Here is a 26,162-nt window from a genome sequence, read left to right as displayed (position 1 = left end):
ATGTGTGTAATAAACGGCCGCGTGACGTCGGCCAGCGTAGCTCAAGCCTAGGGTTCGGTTCGGTGGAAAAATCTAAGATTCAGCCAAACCCGAACCCCGTCAAAAAGCCCAGTATTCGGCCGAATCTGAATCCTGGATTTGGTGCATCCCTAATCTCACTATTGCTTGACAGTGTATAATTTCCTACACGTTCATGCCCTTTACATTATATGTTCTTACGATTGCCAACAAAAGACAGACATTTTATGTAGTTTCACTTACCGCCAACGACTCATGACAAACTTGGACAACTCTGCTGCTAACTCACACAACAAACTACATCCATTGTTTCCTATCAGATGGTTGAGCTGGAAATTGAATTGAATTAAGGATTTTATGACTTTAACAGCTGTGGTAGAAGTGTGACAATTGATAAAAGAATATTGAGATATGGATTTAATGTTCTGCTGAGTGAAGACATCACTATTTATTCTCACAAATGAGTAAATGATGTGATAATACATGATTAAATCACATTAAGGGCCCTACTTTAACGATTTAAGTGCATGGTCTAAAAGGCACGACGCAAGTGCACTTAAGCCGTGTCCAAATTCAATTTTGCTAGTTTAATGACGGGAAATATATGGTCTATGCGCCTGGCCCACAGTCTAAAAGGGTTTGTTCCTATTTCCGTAATGGGTCTGTTTTGGGCGTAATGTGCAATAAACCAATGAGAGTCTCATCTCCCATCCTCTTTAAAGCCAGTTGTGCTTGCGCCATGCCGATTCCTTTTTTACATGGCGGAGTTTGTTAGTGGAAAAACTGTAAGCAGAGGAAGAAGACCACCAGTTTAAGATTTGTGTTAAAAAAATTGTGTTTTATTAATTGAAATAATTATTTGTGTAATTAAAGCTTTGGTTGTCTTAAAAAGTCACTATTTCAGTCATAGATTAATAAGTAAAAAAAGTATGATGCATGATCACTGTAAAGGTTATATTAGGCCTACTACGGTTCTCATCTCATCATATTCAGAGGTACAAAGTCAACACATACAATAAATCCATAGAAAAAAACATTTCAAAGTAAATCCAATATTTGCACTTTTTAAAGCAAAAAATCATCTTACCAGGCTACAGATGAAACAGCTCTTCACACCTTCTAAAGTCCTGTAATCTGTTCTCATTTATGTCCAAGAGACACCATAAAAATCTTTTACATTTTAATACTTAAATTTTTCATATTGAAAAATGTTTGTGGGCTGCTGCATGTCCATGTCTGCTTGCATTGTTGTCCTGTTTATAGGCGCATATTATTAACAGACTCTTTAAATAACCCAAAATAATATTGTGCCATTGACTTTAGACTTTAAACCAGGTTTTAGTTGGTATATTTTAGTAGTTTATTTTAGTTGTCTCAAAATAGAAACGTGCCAACAATGTGCCTGAACACACCTTGTTTTCAGACCAGCACACCCATGGGTGCAGAAATGGGTGCAAATGAATGTGCCATTTAAACAATGTTGCGCTGGACGTGAAAATGATAACTGCGTTGGGCTGAAACTAGCAAAAAACACTTGCGACATGCTTCATTGCGCCAGGAATATGATAGGGCTCTAAAGCATCTGCTGGGAATTTCTAATTACATTCAAGCATTTATAAATGTTTTAATTAATTTCTATGATTAATGGCATAAACAATGAAAAACACACTTTGTCTAATATAATTAATACTAAAAAGTAATGCTGGGCATAGATTAATCTAGATTAATATCCTACAAAATAAAAGTAATTTATTGCATAACATATGAGTTTGTGTTGTGTGTAATTATTATGTTTATATAAATACACACACATTTATGTATGTATTTAAGAAACATTTACATGTTTATATATATTTATTTCTATTTTTATAAATTCTATATTATATATAAATAAAAAACGATATATAAATAAAAAAATTCTTAAATGTATATATATGTTTGTGTGTGTGATTAAATATACATAATATTTATACAGTACACAGCACAAACTCATATATTATGCAAAAAAATACTTTTATTTTGTATGAGATTAATCTATGCCCAGCCCCACTAAAAAGGCATATTTCAAAGGAAAACAAATGTTTTCTTGACCCAGATATCTACTGTTGTGCAGGTTTCTAATGACACAACCTCTCCTGGCAGCATTCAAAGCAACTTCCGATTTATATTTAATCTCGAGCTCTTCTTGTACACTATGGGACCTATTAAACTGCTTTTAAAGACAGTAGGGAATGTCACGATTAGCGCAGTCCTAATAATAAATAAAAACTATTTCCAGCATTGCCACTTAAACTTCTATGGTTTCGTTTTATTCTGGAAAGGCCATGAACATAAGACAGCAGGAAATGTTTTTACTAGAGAAAGAAGTCTCAATTTTTTTACCAGGCCAGTAATATTGTGGCTAGATTATAAAATAGATTTTTCTTATTTTAACTGTGAAACTATGGCACTATTTCAATTGTTTCAATTGAGAGCCAGAGCTTGGTCCAAAGCTTTTTATGGATGTTTGTTGTGAACAGAACAAAAAAAAAACTTGAAAAAGCTATTTCTGCCTATATGTAATAAGTATGGACACTTTAATATAAACATGACTAAATATTTATAGGAGTTTATGTACTAATTAACAGAATCACATATGACATGATTAAACTTTTGTGTGCATTTAAAAAATATAAATCCCTTCCGTCAATATAGCAATTCTAAACATCTATTTCTCCTATTATTTCCAATTCTACTCTTTCCATATATATAGATTTAACTTGCTTCCTTGTTACCTCATTTGTGAGACACTTTGGATAAAAGCATCTGCTAAATGTAAGGTAAATGTGTGTGCATGTGTGTTTGTACAGGTCCCTCCGAAGTGTCCGCTTCAGTGAGATATAACCGCCGGCCGACCTGTCCTGATACCTCAGTGGTAGCCTATATCCCCACCCCTCCTCCTGCCCGTCACAGGAAGAGCCACAGCTTGGGGAATAAGTTAGTATCATGCTATAATACATTAAAACAGTACCATATGTGTTATGACATAAACACTGGTCACCGTGCCAGTCCCAAGTAAAGGAATTAAAAACAACAAACAAACTTGAATTTTCTTTTTCTCTTTTGAGTATGATGTGCCAGTTTGGTGTGGCGGAGAGTAAAAGTGCAACTTTCCCAGCCAAAGAAAAGGCTCGACATCTGTTGGACGATAGTTTCTTGGAATCACACAGTCCTGTCAGAAACCACACCCATGATTCAGTCTTCACCAATGGCATTTCTCTGGGTAATTCGGTTTTGTCATTTGTGTAAAGTACACTCTTATAAACAGACCAAATCCCTCATGTGTCCCTTGAGTGTTTTCACCACTAGATGGCAGCAGTATTTAAGTATGTTTGCACTGGGTAATTGCCTTTTGCAACTTCACATTAATTTTCGTGTTTCAGAGTTTATTTGCATTAATAGAGTTTTCTGGAATATTCTTTCAACCCTTGACTTTGAAAAAGAAAGCTGTTTATTGACTTTCATCATTTCTCTGTTGCAGGCAGTAGAGAAAGTTCATTTAGTGATGAATTATCGAGTACTGTTGAAAGGTGAGACATCACTTTTGTATTTTTCTATTAATCGTTTCTGAATGCAAATGAAAAACACATTATCCCTTCTGAACTTATTTCAGAGGTCGTATGTACGCAACACTCGGTCCAAACTGGCGAGTCCCAGTCTGTAGGTCCCCTAGAAGCAGAAGTTATGTTTACAGGTAAGCTGATGTTTGAGTACATGGCAATGAATTTGATGTCATTGAACTGTTATTGTATAAAACTTTGTGGTTTGTGTTGAATTATATGTTTGGAGGATGTTTGGGGTAACTCATATTCAAAGCAAATAATTATAAATTAATTTTCATCAGTACCTCTGGGGCTGTGTCCAGCTATGAATGCAGTTCTCTGAGCAGTATAACCATCGAAGGGCCATTACGAAGGAAGACACTGATGAAGGGGGGCAAAAAACCAACTGTAAGTGTGCGGCCAGTTTTTCTGTATATTTAAAGGTGTTGTAAGATGTAAAACTGTATTTACCTAGGCATAGATAAATAAAAATAGTTCTGTACATAGTAATGGCATATCGTGAGCCTCAAATACGATTGTTTCATCATTCTTAGTTTAATTATATTCCCAGATGAATTGTAAAAATTATGTGTTTCACCTCATGGGCTTGATTGCACAGGTTAACTGAAACGCTTTGGAATTTAAAGGTGACATAGAATGATTGAACGGGGTATTTATCCTTGTTCTGTGATGTGACATGTAAACAAATTTTTTTTGTTTGGGTCTGTAATGCCTTAGAAGCTTCCTAAAAACCCCTCTCAGATAGCTCTATTAGGGTGGGGGATTTTAAACAAGTGGTTTCGCACCTATTCGACTCCCCCTACTGGCTTAACTGGCAATCTCATTACTGATTGGCTGACTTTGCTGCCACTCAAAAAATGTAGCCAATTATTTTAAAGTGGAGTGGCAGTTAGATGCCTGTGATGTCATAAGCATCAGTTTTTCAGATTGGGCTGTTTTCTGGCTGACATTTCGAAAAGAGGAATTTCTATGAGACTGAGATGTTTAGCATGTCTAGCACTTTTTGTATGTTCGTGAATGCGGGTAGACTACCATTAGTCAACAAAGACAAGGTAAAAATGGTTTTTCATTCTCTGTCCCCTTTGAGGAAAACACTGAGAAATTATTATTTTTCGTGTCATTGTTAATAAATTAGATTAAATTATATTCTGGGGTAACATGGAAGAATGAAAAGAAATGTCCTGTTTAGACATTAAATTAAATAAATTATTATATGACCCAATGGTTCTAATTGGTTAAATAAAATGAAAATGTTTAATACTTAAAACACTTTTTTACATTTTTGTCTGTTTTGTTTGGCAGCTCTCATCATGGAGGCGATACTGGATTGTGTTGTCTGGCTCTATTCTCATCTATTTTGGTTCTAAAGCACTAAGAGCAAATGAACGAAGACATGTAAGTAATTCATTATTAATTCAATGAGAAAAACAGTGTTTTACTTAGCGTATGAGGTGCCATTGAGCTCATGCCTGGGTTTTGGTTATGCTGGGTACACACCAAAAGATAATCGGGATGATTTTGGGCCGATTTCCCCCCTTCCGACAATCCTAGCTAAATCCAGATTATCTTGATGGTTCTACAGATTATTTTATCAGATTTTTCCTTGGTGTGAGGTGTGTTAATAGTGTCCGAACCTGATCGGAAGAACGTCGGAGCCGCCCCAATCATGAAACATGTTTAATATTTACGATCAGAAATTCTGGTGTGTGGGGGGAACTTCGAGGACAAACACTCTTGAGATCATCACGTGAAACGAAACAATATCCAATCAGAAAGCAAGATGACGGAAGACGGAAGCAGTCATGGCACAGCATAAAGTAAAGTTAATGCAAAGTTAAGGAAAAAAAATACAGACCATGTTCCCCCTGTTTCCACGACGTCACCCAATCTCTTTTCTTTATATTCCTTGAATTTTCTGTGAAAATCATTCCAAACACTATCATTGAAATTTCTTCCTGCATATCGCCCGCCATACTTTTTCTGAAGTCTTGCGAGATATCCTGAGTTCACAGTCGAAAATTTTGTGCATGGTGTGCTGTCTTTGACACATCATGGCACACCACACACTATAGGAGCAAAACGATTAAATCTAGGATTTTTTATCCTCATGTTTGTGGTTTATCACATTTTGAAAATCTTATAAGATATAAAAAATCTTTTGGTGTGTACCCAGCATTAGTTTTAAGTAATGTGACATCATATCCACTGTCTTTGAATTTAGCTAGTAGGGTGAGGAACATTAACTGCAAATGACTGCAAACGTTTAGACTGAAGTTACCAAACTTCCACAGATAGTACACAAATAATAAACACCCAGCGAAAGGTCATGGCTAAGCAAGCATTGTGTGGTCCAATTAAATTTGGAAATATCACATTTCACTTTTTTTCTTACATTTAGGGCTGCCAAAGTTCATCTACTGTATTATATATCTCTTTGAAATTGTCTTTTTGTCTTGAAGTACAAATCCAGGCCATGTAAAAAAATCACACCCACAGGTTGGATGGTGGCACTGCCCGACAACCCTGAACATCCAAACATTTTCCAGCTCACTGATCCTGAAAGAGGTACGGCAATGTCCTGTTTAATGTTTCACAGCGATGCACTGATATATGACACATTATGTAAAGTATTATTGGTTTAATTTATTAGTTATGCATCTGCCTTGTAAAACTGCAAATCATGGGTCATCTTATTATTTACGACTCTTCTTTTGCTTTATGTTGCATGAAAATGCGTTTTTAATCTAAGCGCAAGTCAATCAGATTGTATTAAAATGACATGCACACTTCAGTATTGCAGAGGAAACTTTTACAGCTAATACAAATTACTGTAAGATAAAGCCATTGCAGCGAAACGTGTTTTATGAAAAAATGGCCGTGTCCAGATTTGCTTAAATCAAATAGTAGTCAACATTCTTAAAATTAGCCGTGTTAATTGTGTTTGACAAACATGTGCTTTAGTTTTCCTATGTCTCAAAACTTAATTTGAATAAGGTCAAGGAAGATAATTTGTTTTCATTTGTGGATCCAGGCAATGTTTACAAGTTCCAGACTGGATCACGTTTCTCTGCAGTTATCTGGCACAAACATCTGGCCGAGGCTTGCAGAAGTACAAAACCACAGGTAAGTATCTCAACACGAAATGTAATATTATAATCAATAGGTCCTGTATAAAGATGTTTTTAATTTGTAAGTCATTTTATAGAATAACATCTGCAAAAATGCTTACAACGAACCAAGCGCAGGAATACAGTATCCATCATCTTGTTTTCCACAGATACCAGCAAACCTCATGTCTTTTGAATAGTCTTGGAAAGTAGAAAACAAACCAGCGGAATTGAAAGATGTGAATACCTACAAAATGTGAAAGATTTTTGATCTGTAGCCAAAGGGTGATGATATTTTTACATTTCGGAGAATGAAATTGCGTTTTGGGCACCTCAGCCTCCATGTAAGCGGACCTATACAGCTAAAACTGTGTCTCCGAAAGCTGTATAAATTGCAAAAATCCGAAATTAATTTATGGCGCTTTTCCATTGGATAGGACAGCTTGGTACAACTCATTTTCTTTGTGTACAGTACCTAGTACCTGATAATTTTTTTTAGTTCCACCCAGGTTGAGGTTCCAAGCGAGCCGTACTCATACTAAAACATGACGTGTACACTGCAGATCACTGATTGGGCTTCGTTGCTCCAGTGTTGAGCTTTTGTTTGGATCGCATTTATGATGTCACGTCAGTAGAGGCGGAGCATCTGTAACAATAAGTCTATAATCCCACCCACTCTGTAGCGGCACTAAACTACCATTGAAAAGCAGATCGAGCCAAAGTAAACAGCCACATCGTACTACACAATGGAAAAGCGACATTGGAGTCACACAGCTGATGTCTGTCTGAAATTCAGTCTTACCGTAAAAAAACTGAAGATATGTGTGAAATATGTTGTAAATAATGTGTATAAAATAGCATCATCTACTTGATGTTTCCATGTGATTAAGTGCCAACATAATGTGACAACTTTTGTATTGTTATAGTTTTGCTCAGTCGATTTTGCACATTTCTATAAGGTTGATGGTCTCAGATAAAGCAGAGAGAAAGATCAAGTGTCATCACTTATGGCTGTCTTCATTGGTCAGTGTGGCTGGTCACTAAGGACATCTTTATAGTGTCACATACCATAACATCTAGCATGATTCAGACTGTGATGTTTACAGAAACTGAAGGACCTGATAAAGCTTTATTTTCTTGTTACTAAAGGTATGTGTCCACATTTTAATCATTCCACCATACCTGCATCTATTATAACTGTATCCAGGTGTACAGTACTGTTTTCTTTCAGAGATGACCGCTGAATAGATTTGACCGCTGTCGCCTATGACCTCTGACCTCTCCAACTGAGACACATGCATGCCAAGTCTTGCCATTTTAAAGAAGACTTCATGTGTGTTGGCTCTTATTATAGCCCATATGGACAAAATGCAAAAACAAAATAGAAAGATATTCATTTAAAAACTTTAATACTTATTTTTTCTAATATAGTTCTATTGCAAACATATACAATAAACAGCAGTTTGAATGCTTTTGTTAGATGCATTGGCTGAAACCAGTGCGGTGTTATGCACACTGGTTTGAAAAAATAAAGTCAGTTTTGAAGGGTGTGTTGATCATTTGTAAGCATTGACCAAAGTTTGTAGAAATGTGTAAAATCGATTGACAATTGTAGAATTATATTCAGTTCATGTTAGATGTTAAGGTGGAAGACAGTCTAACCCTGCAGCATAATGACAAGCATAGGCACACAATGTGTATCTGCCTAATGGAAAGACAAGAAAAAACCCAGGTGCATTGTATTAATGTCACAACTCTCCTCATTTTCTTTTGGGTAATATACAGATGATTTTTTTTCACGAGCACATTACCTGGAGTGAATTAAGCTTGTGAAACTTTATTTCTTACATCCCTGCTTAGAGCATGGCCAGATATGTATGTATTCAAATTAAAATGTGAAATTCCTGGGAAATGTGAAGGATTGTACATGGGGTCAATATAAGTCTGACGTCACACAACACCGCTTCCGGGTCCTTGTTAAGTCTGAATGTTTAGATTGTTGTCTCTATTGAAATCATTGGAGGCTTGGACACGGTATGTTTTGTCACGACTTAACAAGTGGAGGTACATCAGAATTAACTTTTTTTCTTAATGTGATCTTTGGAAAACCACTGAAGCTCTGCGATGTAGTTCAGTGTTCACATAATTTAAATTATTATTCAGCTTATTTATTTATTTATTTTATGAAATACAACAAAAAGCCTGTATAAATTGTAAAGCCCAGCATTTATCAATGACACATGTTTGTAAGGTGTAGAAATTAGACTTCTTCCACGAAAGTGTAATATTTGTGAAATGTATGTCAAATTAACTTTGATTTTAATGCTTTATGAATTAAATAAAGTGATGATCAAGGTGCAAACGAAGTTTTGTAAAATTTCCAATTTCTCTCTTCCCAAGTTCTCTGAAACTGAAACGTGTATCGGTTTGTACAAACAGAGACATTTTTGTAATTTCAGCTAGTGGTTATATTTTGTATCATTATTTCACAGTTTGTGGTGGTATCACTGGGGGGCCTCCGAGGGGCAACCTTCCGATCTCTCTAGTGAAGCCAATATGGAAGTGACTTAAACTGCAAATTGTGACTTAAACTGCAAATTCGTTGATTGGCTGCTAGAGGCTGGCTTCAAAAGGGAGTCAATAGGCTTTATGCCCAGCTGCACTACTTCCTGAACTTCAGCCAGCTCCTTGTTTCCTGTCTTCCATTATTGGACAAACTGATTAATCCAGGTGTGTCTGATTATTGTTGTGGTGACTACTGAGGTCAGGCACACCTGGATTCATGTTAACATGCCCAACTTCACAGCAGAAAATAATATGTGTATAATATTAACTCATCTGTTTAAATTATATTAAGCCTTAAAGTTAAAAAGAATTAGGGCGTGACCACTTGATAGATGAACTGCCACTGCTGTCACTACCATCGAGCTAGGCAGGCGCGGTTTTAGGAACCAGCCACCTCTACTTCACCCACGTCCTGCCTCTTTACCCATTTTTAAATATAATTTGATACGTGTATTTGGGGGTCCTTTCTCCTCCTCTTCATACATTAAGTGATCCTTGGTCTAAAAAGGGGTGAAAGAAGCAGGCAAACGAGCAGCAGCTCCATCTTGTGGCAGTTGACAGCAAACTGCTCCAAAATGCGGTCTACAGAGAGTGAACACTTTTAAAAGAACAAACATGCCCCACGGTATAACCCCACAATCAAAAATGATTGACAGGATTCTTTGTAAAGCAATCGAAAGCAGTTGAAAATGTGCAATAGTTTTCAATATAGTCTGGAAATGGTGCCATTACTGATCATGTTTAATAATAATAATTATAATATAATGTAACCAAACAATTTGAAATAATATCAAGACTACAAATGAGATAAACTGCATGTTCATAATAAGTATTTTAAAAAACGTCTCTCTTGTGCAACAACATAATAAAATTTTTATTTAATAATTGCAAGTTATCTTGATGGTTAGATTTGCTGCTTTAAAGTTTTTGTTAATATAATGATAAAATTATTTAGTATCAAGATAACTTGCAATTATTAAATCAAATTTTTATTTCATAATTGCAAGTTATCTTGATACTAAATAATGCCTAAAGTTATGACAATATACATTTGACATTGCAAATTATTTGCATACTTTTTTAATTTCTCTTTCTTTTCCCCACAGGACCTAAAGGGCAAATGAAAAAATACAGACTCAAAACATTTCTTATTTTATCATGTATTGTCAGTGTTACCGGTATGTTGATTTTGGCATACGTACAGTCATATTTTTTTACATAAGATTGTATCTAACAAATAATAAGCAAACAATCCCAGATTCTTTAAATTCAATAACGCCCATCAAACTATAGAGATGTAAAAGCTTCTGGGCGTTCAGCGAGTGGTCATCTATAACACTAGCTGTGGACCGGGCCTGAAAAAACTTTTAAAGCATTATGAAAGAGAGGGGACACTTGAGATTGTTTCATGGCTAAATGACAAGTTTCTCAATCCATCTTCAGGTTGTTATTTTCAGGAACACAAGGGTGACCTTCATTACTACGGTCAGTTAACAACACTCAATGAATGCGTTTACAGACAGATGTATCAATCTAAGTATGTTCTTCTGAATGACATCGATGAGATCATCATGCCTTACAAATATGACAATTTACCATCTCTTATGGAAAACCTTCAAGCTGCACATACCAATGTGGGTTTGTTTTCTATTGAGAACCACATGTTCTCCAATACACAGTTTGATGACAGTGATCGCTTCAAACGGCAAGAATGGAGTAAAATTGGTATCAATATCATGGAGCACAGTTATAGAGAACCTGACCGAAAAAAATATTTTTTAATCCCACAAAAATGAGTGTTAATCCAAGGTTGGAGGAGCAAACCTCAGTGCATTCCTCTTTAAAACATTTTGGAGATTTTTTACCGTGTCCCATTTGATATTTGTAGGATTATACATGTGAAGAAACCGCTGCAGGGCCATCTTACCAAAGCTCAGCTGAATGTGGACAAAAGATTGTGGGACTTCCAGCGAGAACTGGTACCAAATGTTGTAGACTTTGAAACTTTCAGGGATTGTGAGTCTTTCCAGCTGACATTTTTGTATAGTTATTATGTAAATACAAACTAAATTGAAATTGCTCTTAAATGTTTGTATAAAACAGTGCCTCCCACAATTCGCTTAAAGAAAAATTAACAGGGATAAGAAGGTAAAGTTTATCTGCTTGTTGGTGACCTCCCAACACTTGAATACAGCCAGATGTCCCAAGTATGAAGCAGCTGTAACCTCCCTGCTGTGAAAAAAATAAACAGCATACTATAGCTTCGGTTATTTTTATTAAACCTCTTACTTAGTACACTATACAGTAACATATGCAGTATTATGTTTAGTATACCTAAAGGTACAAAACCTTAGAGAACCTTAGGGTATCACCATTTTGTACCTTTTTTCTGATGGTGTACAAAAAGATTTTGTTTTAAAAGTTAGATTATAAACTGGCATTCAGCCCTTGGTGTATTGTCTTAAAATAATTCACAGGAATTTTTGCAGTGAATGCTGGTCATGGCATAAGTTTAGCTATATTTTTAATTTTGATACATGTATCAGGGACATTAATAAAACATTTCTGTAAATGCACCAGAATTAGCCAAAGGCTATTTTTATCTGTTGTCCCTGGACAGAATGTTACAAGTCACCCTTAAAGGAAATATAAACAAGTACAATTAAGAGTAAATAAAAACATTGCATAAACCATAAAACATACTTTTATACAAGGATTATAATGGGTGGTTTTCCAGAAAGGTATTAGACGTTGTTTTGAAACTAATAAAACTAAAAGATTCGGTTGCTAACAGGAGTTAACTTACAGGCTGTGAGTCCAAAGCAGGAGGAATTATGATAATGTCGGTCTTTACTACATCACCAATCCCAGGAAGTAAACTGTTGCCTACAATCCGTGTGTTTATTGTAGTACAAGAAAAGAGATTTACATTGGAGACGATAACTTGCGTCATCGTTTACTTTGAGTTATGTACCTTTTGCATATCGTTAACGTGTACTTAAACACACTTACACACCAAAGGAAATTTTAAAACGTGAATCGTATAGGTGCTCTTTAAAGGGCCCATATTTTGTGGCTAAAAAGCACATTACTTTGTGTATGTGTTGTTATACAATGTGTTATTGTAAGAAACATACATACTGTTTTGGACACATTTTGTTTGCAAACAATTCTCTGTATTGTCTTTTAGCCTTTTTTAGCCAACTTGTGTAAAACTATTACCAATTTACAATACCAAACGCATACATTTGTTTCAGTTCCCTTCATCCAACTAAAACAGCAGTTTCATTTCCCTTTAACCATCCCTACCCCCTAAATTAAGGATTATCTGAAGAATGTCTTATGCTAGAAGTGAAATTGAAATGTAATGTCTGTGAACTGTAGATATATTTTGAAAATGGCACAACAAATAAAAAAACTGAGTGTTGCGTTTTAAAATGCTTTAAACATCATGAGACCTAGCCATGCACCACCAGTGTTGGGTGTAACTAGTTACAAAGTAACTAGTTACTGTAATAATATTACTTTTTTCAGTAACTAGTAGTGTAAGGCATTACCCGTCTGAAAATGGTAATATTATTACAGTTTTCCTGAGCTAGTTACTTGAGTTACATTCGCCAGTAGCACCTTCATCACAAGGCACAAAACACAGAGAACAAAAGGAAAGGGGAGGTGGGCGTGAATGGAACAGTGATTGGTCTAAGTTTGGCACGAGGTATCATTTACCATCACTGATTGGTCGACACCCGGCAGCCAGCAGCACAGAGCGGCAGACTCAAAGACAGATCGGGAAAATGGAAGCGTCAACAACGGCAAGCTCTTTTTCAGAGGAAGGTTCCCAGCAACAGAAAGCTAGTTTCGACGGGTGGAGCTTCAGTCATATTTTATTATGTTCAACGTAAGGAAAATAACTTGACGGTGAAGTGCACACTCTTTAATGTTTCTCCGAACACTGTGTGCCCCACATCCCGGTAGTGGGTAAGGAAGCCAGCATTTTCTTGGCCGTGGCTTGCCCAAATAAACATTCTTGTCCAGAAAAAAATATAACTAGTAATATAACTAGTTCTCCAGGGAGTAATAAAGTAAGGCATTACTATTTTTGAGAGTAATATGTAATACGTAATATATTACTTTTTTGAGTAACTAGCCCCAACACTGTGCACCACTGTAGTGGATTTCCTTATACAGATATCTCCCATGTTATGAATGTCATCCTGTTAAATCCTGTTGTTCCCAAAAGTGACCATTTTGCTCTTTAAAATGACATCACGTGTGAGGAGGTGTGACCTTGTCATTTCAAACTAATTGCCATTTCAATGATCACATATGAAAGATAAAAAGTTTTTATAACTTTTTTTTGCCTGTTTGTAGTAAGTATATATATCAGCAATATTTTGTTTTTAGAGCTAAGTGTAATTATTTTCCTAGGAAAAACTGTTCTAGGACTAGGCATGGGCCGGTATAAAAAACCTAGGACTATAGGCATGGGCCGGTATAAGATTCTGGTGGTATGATAACCTTTAGCAAAAATATCACGGTTTCACTGTTACGGTTTTGCCATTGCAACACTAAAATGTGTTATTTTCAAATACCAGGTAAAAATAAAGCCTTTAAATTATATTATGCTTTAAAAAAATATATAATATTTTCGTAATGTATATAAAATGTAAACATCAAAACAATCACATGACTTAATGATTTAATGAATTTTGTATAAACACAGCTCATACCTTGGAGAAGGTATCACAGAACATTTTTGTGGTTTTGAAACATTGACTGATTAAAACCTTGGTATACCTTGAAACCGGTAACCAGCCCATGCCTAATCAGGACTTTGTACTTAGTGTATGTCTTTTTCACTTCGTCTAATATAGGCAGTTCTATGACAGATGCTGAGAAGTTTTTGAAAAAAAATAATTGGTAACACTTTACAAAGGTTGTATTTGTTAACATTATTAAATGTATTAACTAACATGAACCAACAATGACCAAAAGGTAAAATGTTTATTATAGCATTTTTTAATGTTAGTAATTTTAGTACAAGTGTTCATGATATTGCATTAACTATGGGCCTGTTGAATTGTTTATTCTAGTTGAGAAATGTTCAACAGTATGCATTATTTTTCGATAAAGGCACAACCAACCGGCCAAATGTCTTAAAAATTACCACCAACTCAATACTTTTAGCAGATACAAATTTTGATTTTAAAAATGTATTAGTAATACTTAAATTAATATGAACTAAGATTAATAAAGAGAAAAAATGAGTCTAGAACCGCCCCTGTATCACTAGTTATTAATTTACTATTTATAGGTCTGTGTTTAAATATGGTTTATTTAAAATTATCTTTTTTTCTGTCAGTAGCTTGGGCCCCAATGCTTTGTCAAAAACCTCTGATGATCTGTAAATGATTGAAACGTTTAAGGTTAAAAAATATAAAATTTATTCATTTTATTATTACTTCTGTTTGTTTTACTATTACACGCTTCGTTATTTTTCCCACTCAACGCAACTGTGAAACTTGTCTTACTGTATGTGTCAAGTTGTTAAACACTACAGTATCTGTTCCGGCCTGCAGGTGGCACTGTTGACAACATTCATTCTTTGAAAATGGTATTTTATCGGGAAATAAAACATTTTACTTTATTATCAGTTCTTACTTTAAAGCTTGATAACCTATCAAAGCTTACAATGTCAATACTATAAATATAAAAATAACTTTAATCAATAAAATAAAAGCCTATAAGAAATATCAAAGGATACGCTGCATAAACCTATAAAACTACAAAAACAAGGAAAGAGAAATACAATGGAATGCAAAAAGAAGAAACGTCCTAACAAAAAGATAAGACGGACAGAATTGGGTAAAAAGGAAAAACATAAAAAAAGAAATGAGAGGACAAACAGACCAAAGATAAATACGGAGTGAACAGCTTTATTTTTATGTTTACAATTAATTTCATAATTATAAAAAGTATTGGCCATGAAATCTCCAGTATCCCATTTCTTTCATAATGCTTTAAAAGCTTTTCCTGGTCCGGTCAGTCGTCAGAGCTAAAAGGAAATGGGTTGGGTCTGACACTTCTATGCTTTTTTATATGTTTTCTGTAAATTGTAACGGTTGCTGTGTGAACTGCACCACTGAAGAAGTTGACCAAAAGATGTTACTGTGTATTGTACCAGCTAGCGCTTTTCTGTAAAACCTTCAAGATTATGAGAATCAGTAGTGTACTGAAATAAATCAGGCTATATTTTGCCTATAGACTAGACCCTCTCTAGACTAGCCTATGTTATATTATACAGAGCAGCAATAATTGTGCAAAATAGTTATCACGCTCAGGCAAGCATGGGCGTGCGCGCACGCACATTCTGTATCTCGAGTACGGCTGATAATGAAACTGTTTCATAGAGGGAGAAAACCTCCTGTAACCTGTTATCGAAACGACTTTGGTCTCCTTCAAAAGTCCAGTTTGTGGTGCATCATTATTAAAGGTAGGCTGTTATTATTATTTTATGTAGTTTTTTATCTCTTTCAGAAAACCTAAACCGAATTATATTGTAAATCATATGATGTTTGTGCACTGTCAGTATATTTTATCATATTTATTACGGGAATAAATCTTTTAAATATAGCCACCAAGGTGAACGAGCTCGCTGTTCAAAGTGAAAGTAACCGTTTTATTCAATTATTCTCTCGCATTGTGTAGTAGCCTATAGAAGATCTTTGCTATCTTTGTAGAACAGTTTGCTATTACAATCTTTAAAATGATTTTTACAAATTGTTTGATCTATATAACTGTAAATATGATAGTGATTTACATGTTGTTTAAAAACAGGTCTAAAATTGTATCTCTATGTCTTTGATGCCGTGTACTTTGTACATTTCCTGTTTTCTATGATTTCATTATTCTCCATATTTCCTTATTTCTACACTAAGTCTCTACTTGTATTTGTCCTTAACCTTTTTTAATGCTCCCATTTTTTTATGTTCCCATTAGTTTGCTGGGCCATGTTACAAAAAAAATTGTATCTTTAAGATCTTTTCTGTTTGGTAACCATTGTCATTTCACCTAGGACCTCATTTAAGATAAAAGCTATTACAGAATAACATTATCTTATATTAACTGCTGCTAGGAAATGGGTATTTCTGAAGCATTCTTACTTGACAAAACATCCTAAAAACTATCTTAACTTTATAGGGTAACCCCACAGAAAACTTAAATGAAAGCCAGCTATAACAATCAAATTATGATAGCAGCCCCGCAGAAGAATGACAATCCTAACAATGTTTAGGATGAAAAACAGCAAAGTTGATTTTTTGACTTTTTTATCTTCACAAATGGCCAATACATCTCTCCCATTATTTACATCCAATGGTTCTCACTAGTGTCTAACCAACAGTCATCTTATCTGTGAACACTTGATGGGATTAAATTAATACAGTACACACTCGACTCTTCTCATGTCTCTATCCAATGTTAAAATGTAGTACAGCCCTTATAGCCAGCTTGGGAAGAATAGTTTTCTCATTTTTGTAAGTCACATTTGCTAAATGTTTACATTTAACAGTAACTCCCAGATGATGTACATTGATGCTAACACAATAATAAAAAACAGAGACTATGATTATGTTTTCTGCACAACTGTAATATAAAAGAACATATATTTTGCTTGGTAACAAACCTAATAGTTGATAGCCGATTTCCTTACAAGAGATGAGATCAGATATGGTGAGATAAGATGAGAGTCATAAATCAACTTAATATGTGCTTCTGTAATATGAATTTGCAAAAAAATAATTAAGTTTACACCTAAGATAAAAAAAGTTTATGTAATACGCCCCCCTGAACACAAATAAATCAGTTTAGAAAAATCCCCTGATAACTATGATATGTCTTCCTCATCTCTCCATAGGTATAAAAAGACACATGGAAAACCTCAAATGGAAAGGACTAGGAATATTATTTCTTATGAATGTTATTGTCATTCTGATATGGACCTACACAAGCTGGCATCCTCAGTTCATACGGATTTCTTCATTTTATTATAAACAGAAGACCCCAGTGTCTTTAAATTCAATAACGCCCATCAAAGACTCAAAACACTTCATGGTGTCTGCATTCATCGACCACAGAATTGATGGGACGATTCGAGTCATCAGCATAATCCACAGAGAAAGTCTTCAGCCACTTTACTGCGTTTACTGCAATACTGAACATGACTGTACAACTGTTGAGACTGATGTCCAAATACACAGTGACCATTTTGGGTTCCCATTTCATGTGTCGGATGTGATCTGTAAAGGTAAACACTTGCAGAATGCAACACATGTCCTCATCTCAACTAATGATTCAGTCAATCATACTACAGAATTTATACCAATAAGAAATCGTGTTACGAGTGAGACCTTCAAGTATAACTTCACAGTTTGCATCTCCAACCTTTTTGGTGACTACAACAATGTGCTGCAGTTTGCTCAAACTATAGAGATGTACAAGCTTCTGGGCGTTCAGCGAGTGGTCATCTATAACACTAGCTGTGGACCGGACCTGGAAAAACTTTTAAAGCATTATGAAAGAGAGGGAATACTGGAGATTGTTTCATGGCCAATTGACAAGTTTCTCAATCCATCTTCAGGTTGGAATTTTCAGGAACACAAGGGTGACCTTCATTACTACGGTCAGTTGACAACACTTAATGAGTGCGTTTACAGACACATGTATCAATCTAAGTATGTTCTCCTGAATGACATCGATGAGATCATCATGCCTTATGAATATGACAATTTACCATCTCTTATGGAAAACCTTCAAGCTGCATATCCAAGTGTGGGTGTGTTTCTTATCGAGAACCACATATTCCCCAAAACACAGTTTGATGACAGTGGTCGCTTCAAACGGCAAGAATGGAGTAAAATTCCTGGTATCAATATCATGGAGCACATTTACAGAGAACCTGACCGAAAAAATGTTTTCAATCCCACAAAGATGATTATTAATCCAAGGTTGGAGGAGCAAACCTCAGTGCATTCCTCTTTAAAACACTTCGGAGGTTCTTACCGTGTCCCATTTGATGTTTGTAGGATTGTACATGTGAGAGTCCCACTGCAGGGCCATCTTACCAAAGATCAGCTGAATGTGGACAAAAGATTGTGGGACTTTGAACAAGAACTGCTACCAAATGTTGACAATGCACTGAAGCTTTCTGGTTTGTTAACGCCTTAGTTACAGCTGACATCATTGTATTTTAAAAAAATTATTATGCTTCATTCTGGATATAGACTTAAAACATGGACATGCAAACAAAATCAGTGGTTAAATCCAACTTTTAACTTTTTCTTTTTCAAAGGGGGTGGAGATGGCACAGTGGATAAGACACTCGCCTTTGGTGTGAGAGACCCGGGTTGGAATCCACTGTGACACATCATTGTGTCCCTGAGCAAGACACTTAACCCTTAGTTGCTCCAGAGGCGTGTGACCTCTGACATATATAGCAATTGTAAGTCGCTTTGGATAAAAGCGTCAGCTAAATGAATAAGTAAAGTAAAGGCTTTTATCGAAAACTAAACCATTTTATTGGCCAGAGATATTGAGTAAGCAATTTCCGCTTTACAAAGAACTATTGTAATTCGCTCTAGCTTGGAATTGATACAGTAGCAAAGCACTGGCATGCTTGCAAAACAAACAAAATGTTGCAGCCAGAATGATTAAGTAAAACTGACCTCTATTGAGATCCTTAAATAAGCTGTCCATCCAGTACAGAGTAAATTTAAAAATTTTGGTTCTTGTTTTTAAAGCCCTACACAATTAGCACCACCGTAGATCGGAAAACCAAAACCTTCTTGTATTTGTAAGAACAAATTACAAACAAAAAGGTGACAGAGAATTCTCCCAAGTCAGTTCTAAACTTTGGAATGACCTTCTGCCCCCTGTTAAATCAGCAAAATCTTTGGCTGTTTTTAAGGCTCTTTAAAAACTGATTTACTAAATGCATTATGGGGTTAGTCTGTGGGGACTGGACCTGTTGTAAGTGGTAGGTTAGTTTCTTTTTTTTACGTTTAATTTAAACAAACCAGTCAGTTTTCTTGAGACTTGATTGTATTGTATTGTCACACTGATATTTGTATTTAACTTGTAAACTTTGTTTATTGTTCCAAGTAAATAAAAAGGTGAAGCAGAATAGCGGTGAAGTTGCGAAGGTTATATGTTTATAAATCACACCATAATATAATTTTTTCAAGCACTTGTCAGTTGCATTTGTTGCTTTTTAAGTTTAGTGGCCCCTTTCAGAAAGGCGGTGAAAGTGAAAACCCCTGAAATGAGATAAACTTTGAGTTTAGCAGTAGCAGTGTTTAAATCTTGTTAGTTTATTCATTAAGTACATTTTTATTACCTACACTGTAAAAAAATAACATGTCTTTAAGTTTAATCAAATTGGTAGTGCAAGTCATTTGAAAATATTATTTTATATATTTAGTACACTTAAATATAAACTTAAAATATAAACAGCAAATTGAGATGACTTGTAAAGATAATTTGATATACTTTGGTGCAGAGACGGTCTAAGTGATGCAAATGATCTGTAGATGATGATGTTGCAATAGTTTGTAGGAAGTTTCCTCATCTTAGAGTTAGTCAAATCAGGGTTTAAGTTTTAACTCAGCGTTGGTTGAACTTCCTTATTTAAACGGGCCCCATGATGACTGGATGTTCTTATGTTTGTTTCACTTCTTGTAATAGGCAGTGAACAAAGGTAGCTTCTGATAAACTCCGCAAAGAATCAATAACAACAAAGTCCTTTTAGAGTAGTTTATTTCTGATAACAATCAAAATAAACAACAAGAGGATTATCTTAGCTTAAATAATAGCTAAAGCATATCAAAAACTACACTTAGCTAACTTTACTGTGTAAAATGTGTACTATAATGTATGCAAGCTTAATTACAGATTGGCTGCCAAACCTCCTTTCACAAAACTGTAATCCATGATCGCCGTCTTCCCTCGTGTTTAGGAAACCAAAACATTTGTTATTTTCGATGAGGTATTTGCTTCAGTGTTTAGTTTAGCAACTACTCAGACCATTAAACTAACAGAGACCGGAAGTAAAGTTTTGCATGTGTGGCCAATGAAACTGTCTATATCTAAAAGAGCTTCACATTCTTACTGCTAGAATAAATAATGATGTTTGTTATCAAAAAAAAAAAAATAGATATATAGATGACAGTTACCCTTACAGTGCATTACAAGGTATACAAACTTTTTATTAATATGTGGGTTCTCTGGGTTCAATGGGTTCATTTTTTGGACCACTAGGTATACAGAAGCATAGCTATATTTACCCTGCATGCATACTTGTAGACTATTTTTATAAGGGAAGGTTAATGTACAAAGCAAAAAGGTGTCTGCGAAACTAATTTTATTTTTATTCTTTCTTTTTTTTTTTTTTGAATCTGCATTTTAGTTTCAAGAAGTCATGAGCAGTCAGATCACATACATCACAAATACTCCTACAGTGGTTTATATACAGACACAAGTACACGCTCCCCCCATTTTAGCTGGTGGGTACTTTCCGTTTAGTTTGATGTTATCAATGATAATATTTTCTGACTCTCACAGAAAGCTTTTCCATTTGAACATTTATTTAGTTTAGCACCACTAAGTAATCCCAACAGAATCTCTCTCTCTCTCTCTAATTTGCTAGTGATATCATATAGGAATATGTATCTACAGTAAGTTTATGATGTCCATTGTTAATTATTGATAACTGCACAATGCTGTATGTGAAATATTAACTTTTTTGAGGTTTGACCCCTGAATGATGGGTGTAAACACATGTAACTTCCCATTGCAAAGCTTTTTTATGCAAATGTTACCTAATAGTCTTTTTGGTCAAAATGTCATAATGGCACAACAGTGGAAAAACAAACGGTCAGGAAAGATTATATTTATATCTACTGCAATACTTTTAGATAAAAATAATATTAAAAGGTGCGGTGCATTTATTAACTTTATCATAAGAATTCATTATGAAAATAACAGTGATAGTAATGTCCCAGAGCTTCATGGTGTGGACTTTGAACGATGTTTCCCTTTTATGGCTTGTTTGTCTAAATGCACATGTTGATATTGCACCCATAATTTAAAAGGGCACTCAGGAATCAAGTCCATTTATTTATGTTTCTCCTATGGCCTCTTGAGCAAACAGTACATCCAGGGCTGTTCTACTGTAAGTTTCTCCATTGTAATTTTGCAGCCATGTGTATTCAAGGCTGATTCAAAGTTCCTAGCCATATCTGCCTAGAAAATCGCAAATGTATCATACAACTCAGAAGCAAAGAGCTTTTCTGACTGGCTAAATGTAGGCCTGACTCTTTATTATCATACCAATCATGTCCAGGCATATTTGACTATAACGACACATGTGACTGCCATCCTGGCATTTGTCAATATCTGCACACAACAGAAAAACATGTTTACTATCAACTAAATTCATATATTTCAAACAAAACAGAGCCTTAAATGGATTAGAAGAGCCTTTTCTGCCGTGGTCATACCAGCTGGGCAGCTGTCAAAACACTGATAGCCTCCATCTGTGTTTCTGCACTGTTGATGTGCTGGACACACACTCCTCAAACACTCATTTATATCTGAGTACAAACAAGCACAGCTTGGAAATAACCTTTTCAATAATATTTAAAAGGGTCCACACCCACATGACATGATGTGACAAGAGTATTACGCAGTGTTACTCACCTACTAGCTGGTATCCTGGGTTGCAGGCACATAAAGTTTTCAATCATTGATTTTACCTCGATTTCAATCTTTGATATGACCTTCCTCAGTTAATTTTAAAGATATCAAGGTTTTATTTGTTCTTTTCAATATATAGGATGATTTCATGTAGAAAACATTAAATCACACAAAAATACTTTTGCTGGGTTTTACCAGACGGGGTAACGTATCTTCAAATAAACCCTGACCTGGTATGAGTAAACTTGCAGTTATAACAGCAGCCCCTGATGGATCGCTGGACCCTCAAAAACTACAGAATAATTGCAGAGCAGTGTTAAAGGGTCCCCTTGATCTCACATGTGATTCGGGGAAGACTTTTATGAAATATAATATCTGACCTTAAACTGGGGAATCCCTGCCATGTTAGTCATGCTGCCAGTGGAAAAATATGGTACACGCGCATACCTGATCAAATGAAACTTCCTGTCAAATGCGCTTTTATTACCATCAGATGAGATTGTGAGACTTTACTCCAATAAGTCATGTTTAAATGCTGTTTTCATAACTCTTAGGCAACTGAAATAAGTTGTTGTGAAACTGAAACAGATCTCAGTTCAGAGAAACGACCAGTCCTGGCACAGACGCTGCTCTGCTGTGCACGCGCGCATGCTCTGTTCTGATTAAGTTCAACTGAAGGCGCTTGCTGTTTTTTGTTTCCCATGTAAAGAGCAGTTTGCGTGGTGTCTCCTCTATCTGCCATGCTATCTTTTAACTGACTGTAGTTAGCTAAATTAGAGAAGGTTGTCTCCCAGCACTCAACATGTGATTTATTTCCCGCTTGGCAAGCCGACCAGACGTGACATGGGGGGGGGGGGCAGCATCAATGATTCAATTTTTAAATTTGAGGTTGTGACTTAATTTGCACTCAGTGTCCTTTTGAGGAACCGAAACTAACTTAAAAGCAAAAGAGTTCTATTTAGGTGACAGAAGACACATTAATATTCAATATTGTATGCATTACAGTTAAAACACCCGAAACGATATGATAATAAAACAATACAGTATATAAATGCAATATGAATCTCCCAAATTCTCTCACAACCTGTCTTAAACTCCATTCGAGATTCCTGTCTGAACTGGCCTTGTGTGAGAGAGTAAGCATTTTGGGTCTCTGCTGATTGATAGACAGTCATCCAGTAAATCGGGGCAAGCACAGACACGAGTACTCGCAACAAAGAGTGATTCTCACGGAATCCAGATTTAAAAGGTGTCCAGCATAAGAATTTTTAAAAAGCCCTTAAGGCCCTTTTTTGCACATAAAAGATTAAGGTCTGAACTTATATCATAAGTTATAACCTTTTTTTTTAGAGGATTAAAAAATATTTCTTAAGGAATTATTTACATTTTTGTGATTATCATTATCAAAAATTATCATTACCGCAACATGATAAATGCATATACAAACTCATGTTTCGGTAATGAGAACTAAAAAGTTGTCTAGGTACTATGACAAGCAAAATTTCAACTTTTATCTGGAAAGAAAAAAATAAGAACTGCTTACCTGGTAGCCATCTTAAGTATCACAGTCATTTTTTTTGAAAATGTTAGTTCCTTGAGGGCTTAAACAATGATTGAAAATTATTGCCGAGGATGAGAAAATTGGTCTAGGACAGATTTATATTCCTTATTATTGTCTCTACATTTACCAATGATCACCAAATACCACATGTTTCTTAACTGTAAATGTTTATCGTATAACATGCACTGAAGCTTTTTATTTTTTTAGATTTATAAATATTTCTATGTCAAAGAACCCAAATCCAGTCATGGACACGTTGCGGTAAAGAAAATGTTCCCGTTAAATGTGGAAAAAACAACAAAATTGGTTTGTATGATGTCATTTGAAATCATGTGCAAACTAGTATATGAAGAGATGTTTGTAACTGTATGCTTCTTATTTTGATACTCTTACTTTGCATTCACTTTTTTATCAAAATGTTTCATGACACCCAGACAAGTTTCAAAAACAAAGACACACCAACATCCAATGCAAAACAGACTTGTGATATGCTTATAAAGTACACTAGTTTAATATTGCTCTTTTTAACATCTTAGAATTTGTTATGGCACTGTTTTAACAGAGTGAACTTAATTAATGCTTTACTTTTCACTCTGCTTCTGCCCACGTTTACAAGGAAGTGGTTTTACTTACCACTTTCCTGTGAAGGTGCACAAACAACACTGTGGTTGACATAAAGATCATTTTAAAAGAACCAAACCCAGTTAACTTAAAGTGAACCAGTGAAGAAACTTGACAGTTTATTAATGATGAAAAGAACACTTTATAAATATTCAAAATTAGTTGTAAAATTATTGTTATAAATATATTCAGACACATACATATAAAAACCTGCCAAGTTTTGTACTGAGTTTGAGGTTGATATAACAAACAACCAGGTTTCTGTAAAACGTTTAGTTTCTGCACCATCAAATTCCACTAGGGGAGAGTTCAATGTGGATTTCTTAAGGTCACTTATTACAGTGCATTGAAAATGCGCTGTACTGTTCTTACTGGGCTTTTTATTATTATTATTATTATTATTATTATTATTATTATTCTTCCAACCAAATTTCCGCAATTAATACGGCTCGAACCGTTTAACTTAGAAACTTCATTCAAACTTTCAAACGTGCGGACTATTCGGGAATAGTGTGCTATGACTTTTATAAGCAATCGGGGGTACGGTCTACGCCCCAGGGGCGAAAAAGCAGCCGAAAAATCCCATAGACTTAACATTGCGACAAACTTTGACGAGTCGTAGCTCAGACCTAGGATTTCACAGAAACTTGTGACTTGCCACATTTGAAGAGGCTGGCAGGCTCTGTAAGAACATACCTCACAATGGGGTGTAAGTTGTACCCCTGGGGTGTAAGAGGTCCCCAAATTTCCCCATAGACTTATAATGGGGCAGGAATCATGCCCATATAAGGAACTAAAAACGTCCCGAATGGGATATCTTTGCAACGCAGTGTCATAGAGACATGGGGGTGGGCTCATTTTACTCAGGCATCCAATCAGTCCCTTAGGATCCTTATTGAGCTATCAAGCCACGCCCCTAGCAACCATTTTGGGCACCCTAGCAACATCTCCCATAGACTGCCATTATAAAATGCCCAGATGGATATCTTTGCAGCACAGTGTCACAGAGACATGGGGGTGGGCTCATTTTACTCAGGCATCCAATCAGTCTCTCACCATCCTTATTGAGGTATTAAGCCACGCCCCTAGCAACCAAATATGAGCAGCCTAGCAACATAATAAACAAAGCCTTATATCTCTGGATCCGGACATCATAGAGACATGGGGGTCGGGTCTTTGGGTCAAATTAGCTTCATGCTAGCTTCATGCTAAGTCATGCTAGCTTTGTGCTAGTTTCATGCTAGCTTTATGCTAATTTTATAATAAATCTTGCTAACTTAATGTTAAATCATGCTAGCTTCATGTTAAATCTTGTTAGCTTCATGCTAAAGCATGCTAGCTTCATGCTAATCATGCTAGCATCATCTTAATCATGCTAGCATCATGCTAATAATGCTAGGATCATGCTAATTTCATGCTAAATTCATGCTAACTTCATGGTAATCATGTTAGCATCATGCTAGCTTCATGCAAATTATGCTAGCTTCATGCTAATCATACTAACATCATGTTAGCTTTATGCTAATCATGATAACATCATGCTAGCTTCATGCTAATCATACTAGCATCGTGCTAGCTTCATGCTAATCATGCTAGCATCGTGCTAGCTTCATGCTAATCATGCTAACATCGTGCTAGCTTCATGCTAATCATGCTAGCATCGTGCTAGCTTCATGCTAGCATCATGCTAATCATGCTAGCATCATGCTAATCATGTTAGCATCATGCTAGCTTCATGCTAATCATGCTAACATCATGCTAGCTTCATGCTAATCATGCTAGCATCATGCTAACTTCATGCTAATCATGTTAACATCATGCTAGCTTCATGCTAATCATGCTAGCATCATGCTAACTTCATGCTAATCATGCTAGCTTCATGCTAATCATGCTAGCATCATGCTAGCTTCATGCTAATCATGCTAGGATAATGCTAGC

At 35.6% G+C, this 26,162-nt stretch overlaps 2 protein-coding genes and 1 pseudogene across 4 annotated transcripts in view; all 3 read left to right on the top strand.

Annotated features, from left to right (window-relative positions):
- The window catches only part of ralgps1 (Ral GEF with PH domain and SH3 binding motif 1), a 113,019-nt gene extending 104,006 nt beyond the window's left edge, over positions 1-9,013 (top strand). For 2 of the 3 annotated variants that reach the window (XM_065272117.2, XM_065272118.2), the window contains exons 13-21: positions 2,868-2,994; positions 3,126-3,280; positions 3,539-3,587; positions 3,671-3,751; positions 3,902-4,007; positions 4,923-5,015; positions 6,080-6,185; positions 6,652-6,743; positions 6,898-9,012. In XM_065272117.2, coding sequence (XP_065128189.2) covers positions 2,868-2,994; positions 3,126-3,280; positions 3,539-3,587; positions 3,671-3,751; positions 3,902-4,007; positions 4,923-5,015; positions 6,080-6,185; positions 6,652-6,743; positions 6,898-6,927 — 839 coding nt within the window. In that variant the 3' untranslated portion in view covers positions 6,928-9,012. Of the gene's footprint in view, positions 1-2,867; positions 2,995-3,125; positions 3,281-3,538; positions 3,588-3,670; positions 3,752-3,901; positions 4,008-4,922; positions 5,016-6,079; positions 6,186-6,651; positions 6,744-6,897 lie in introns of all 3 variants that reach the window. The other variant, XM_065247284.2, reaches the window with a different exon arrangement.
- Positions 9,014-10,450: 1,437 nt separating this feature from the next.
- Positions 10,451-11,326, top strand: LOC135729237 (glycosyltransferase family 92 protein ZK381.2-like; annotated as a pseudogene).
- A 4,089-nt stretch (positions 11,327-15,415) lies between these two features.
- LOC135757555 (uncharacterized) lies at positions 15,416-19,474 on the top strand. Its single transcript, XM_065272126.2, has 3 exons — positions 15,416-15,785; positions 17,208-18,500; positions 18,642-19,474. The coding sequence occupies exons 1-3, from the start codon at positions 15,686-15,688 to the stop codon at positions 18,710-18,712; spliced, it is 1,464 nt and encodes a 487-aa protein (XP_065128198.2). The 5' UTR covers positions 15,416-15,685; the 3' UTR covers positions 18,713-19,474.
- The last annotated feature ends 6,688 nt before the right edge of the window (positions 19,475-26,162 follow it).

Source organism: Paramisgurnus dabryanus, chromosome 11 (genome assembly GCF_030506205.2).
Source record: "Paramisgurnus dabryanus chromosome 11, PD_genome_1.1, whole genome shotgun sequence".
In the NCBI taxonomy this organism is placed as follows: Eukaryota; Metazoa; Chordata; class Actinopteri; order Cypriniformes; family Cobitidae; genus Paramisgurnus; species Paramisgurnus dabryanus.
This window is presented reverse-complemented; position numbering and strand designations above follow the sequence as displayed.

What these genes read in the sequence shown, in the direction of transcription:
- LOC135757555 (XM_065272126.2), top strand. Translation starts at nt 15,686, where the DNA reads ATGAAACTGTTTCATAGAGGGAGAAAACCTCCTGTAACCTGTTATCGA. An exon ending in GTGGTGCATCATTATTAAAG is followed by an intron (nt 15,786 to 17,207) that starts GTAGGCTGTTAT and finishes ATCTCTCCATAG; the next exon opens with GTATAAAAAGACACATGGAA. An exon ending in CAATGCACTGAAGCTTTCTG is followed by an intron (nt 18,501 to 18,641) that starts GTTTGTTAACGC and finishes TCTTTTTCAAAG; the next exon opens with GGGGTGGAGATGGCACAGTG.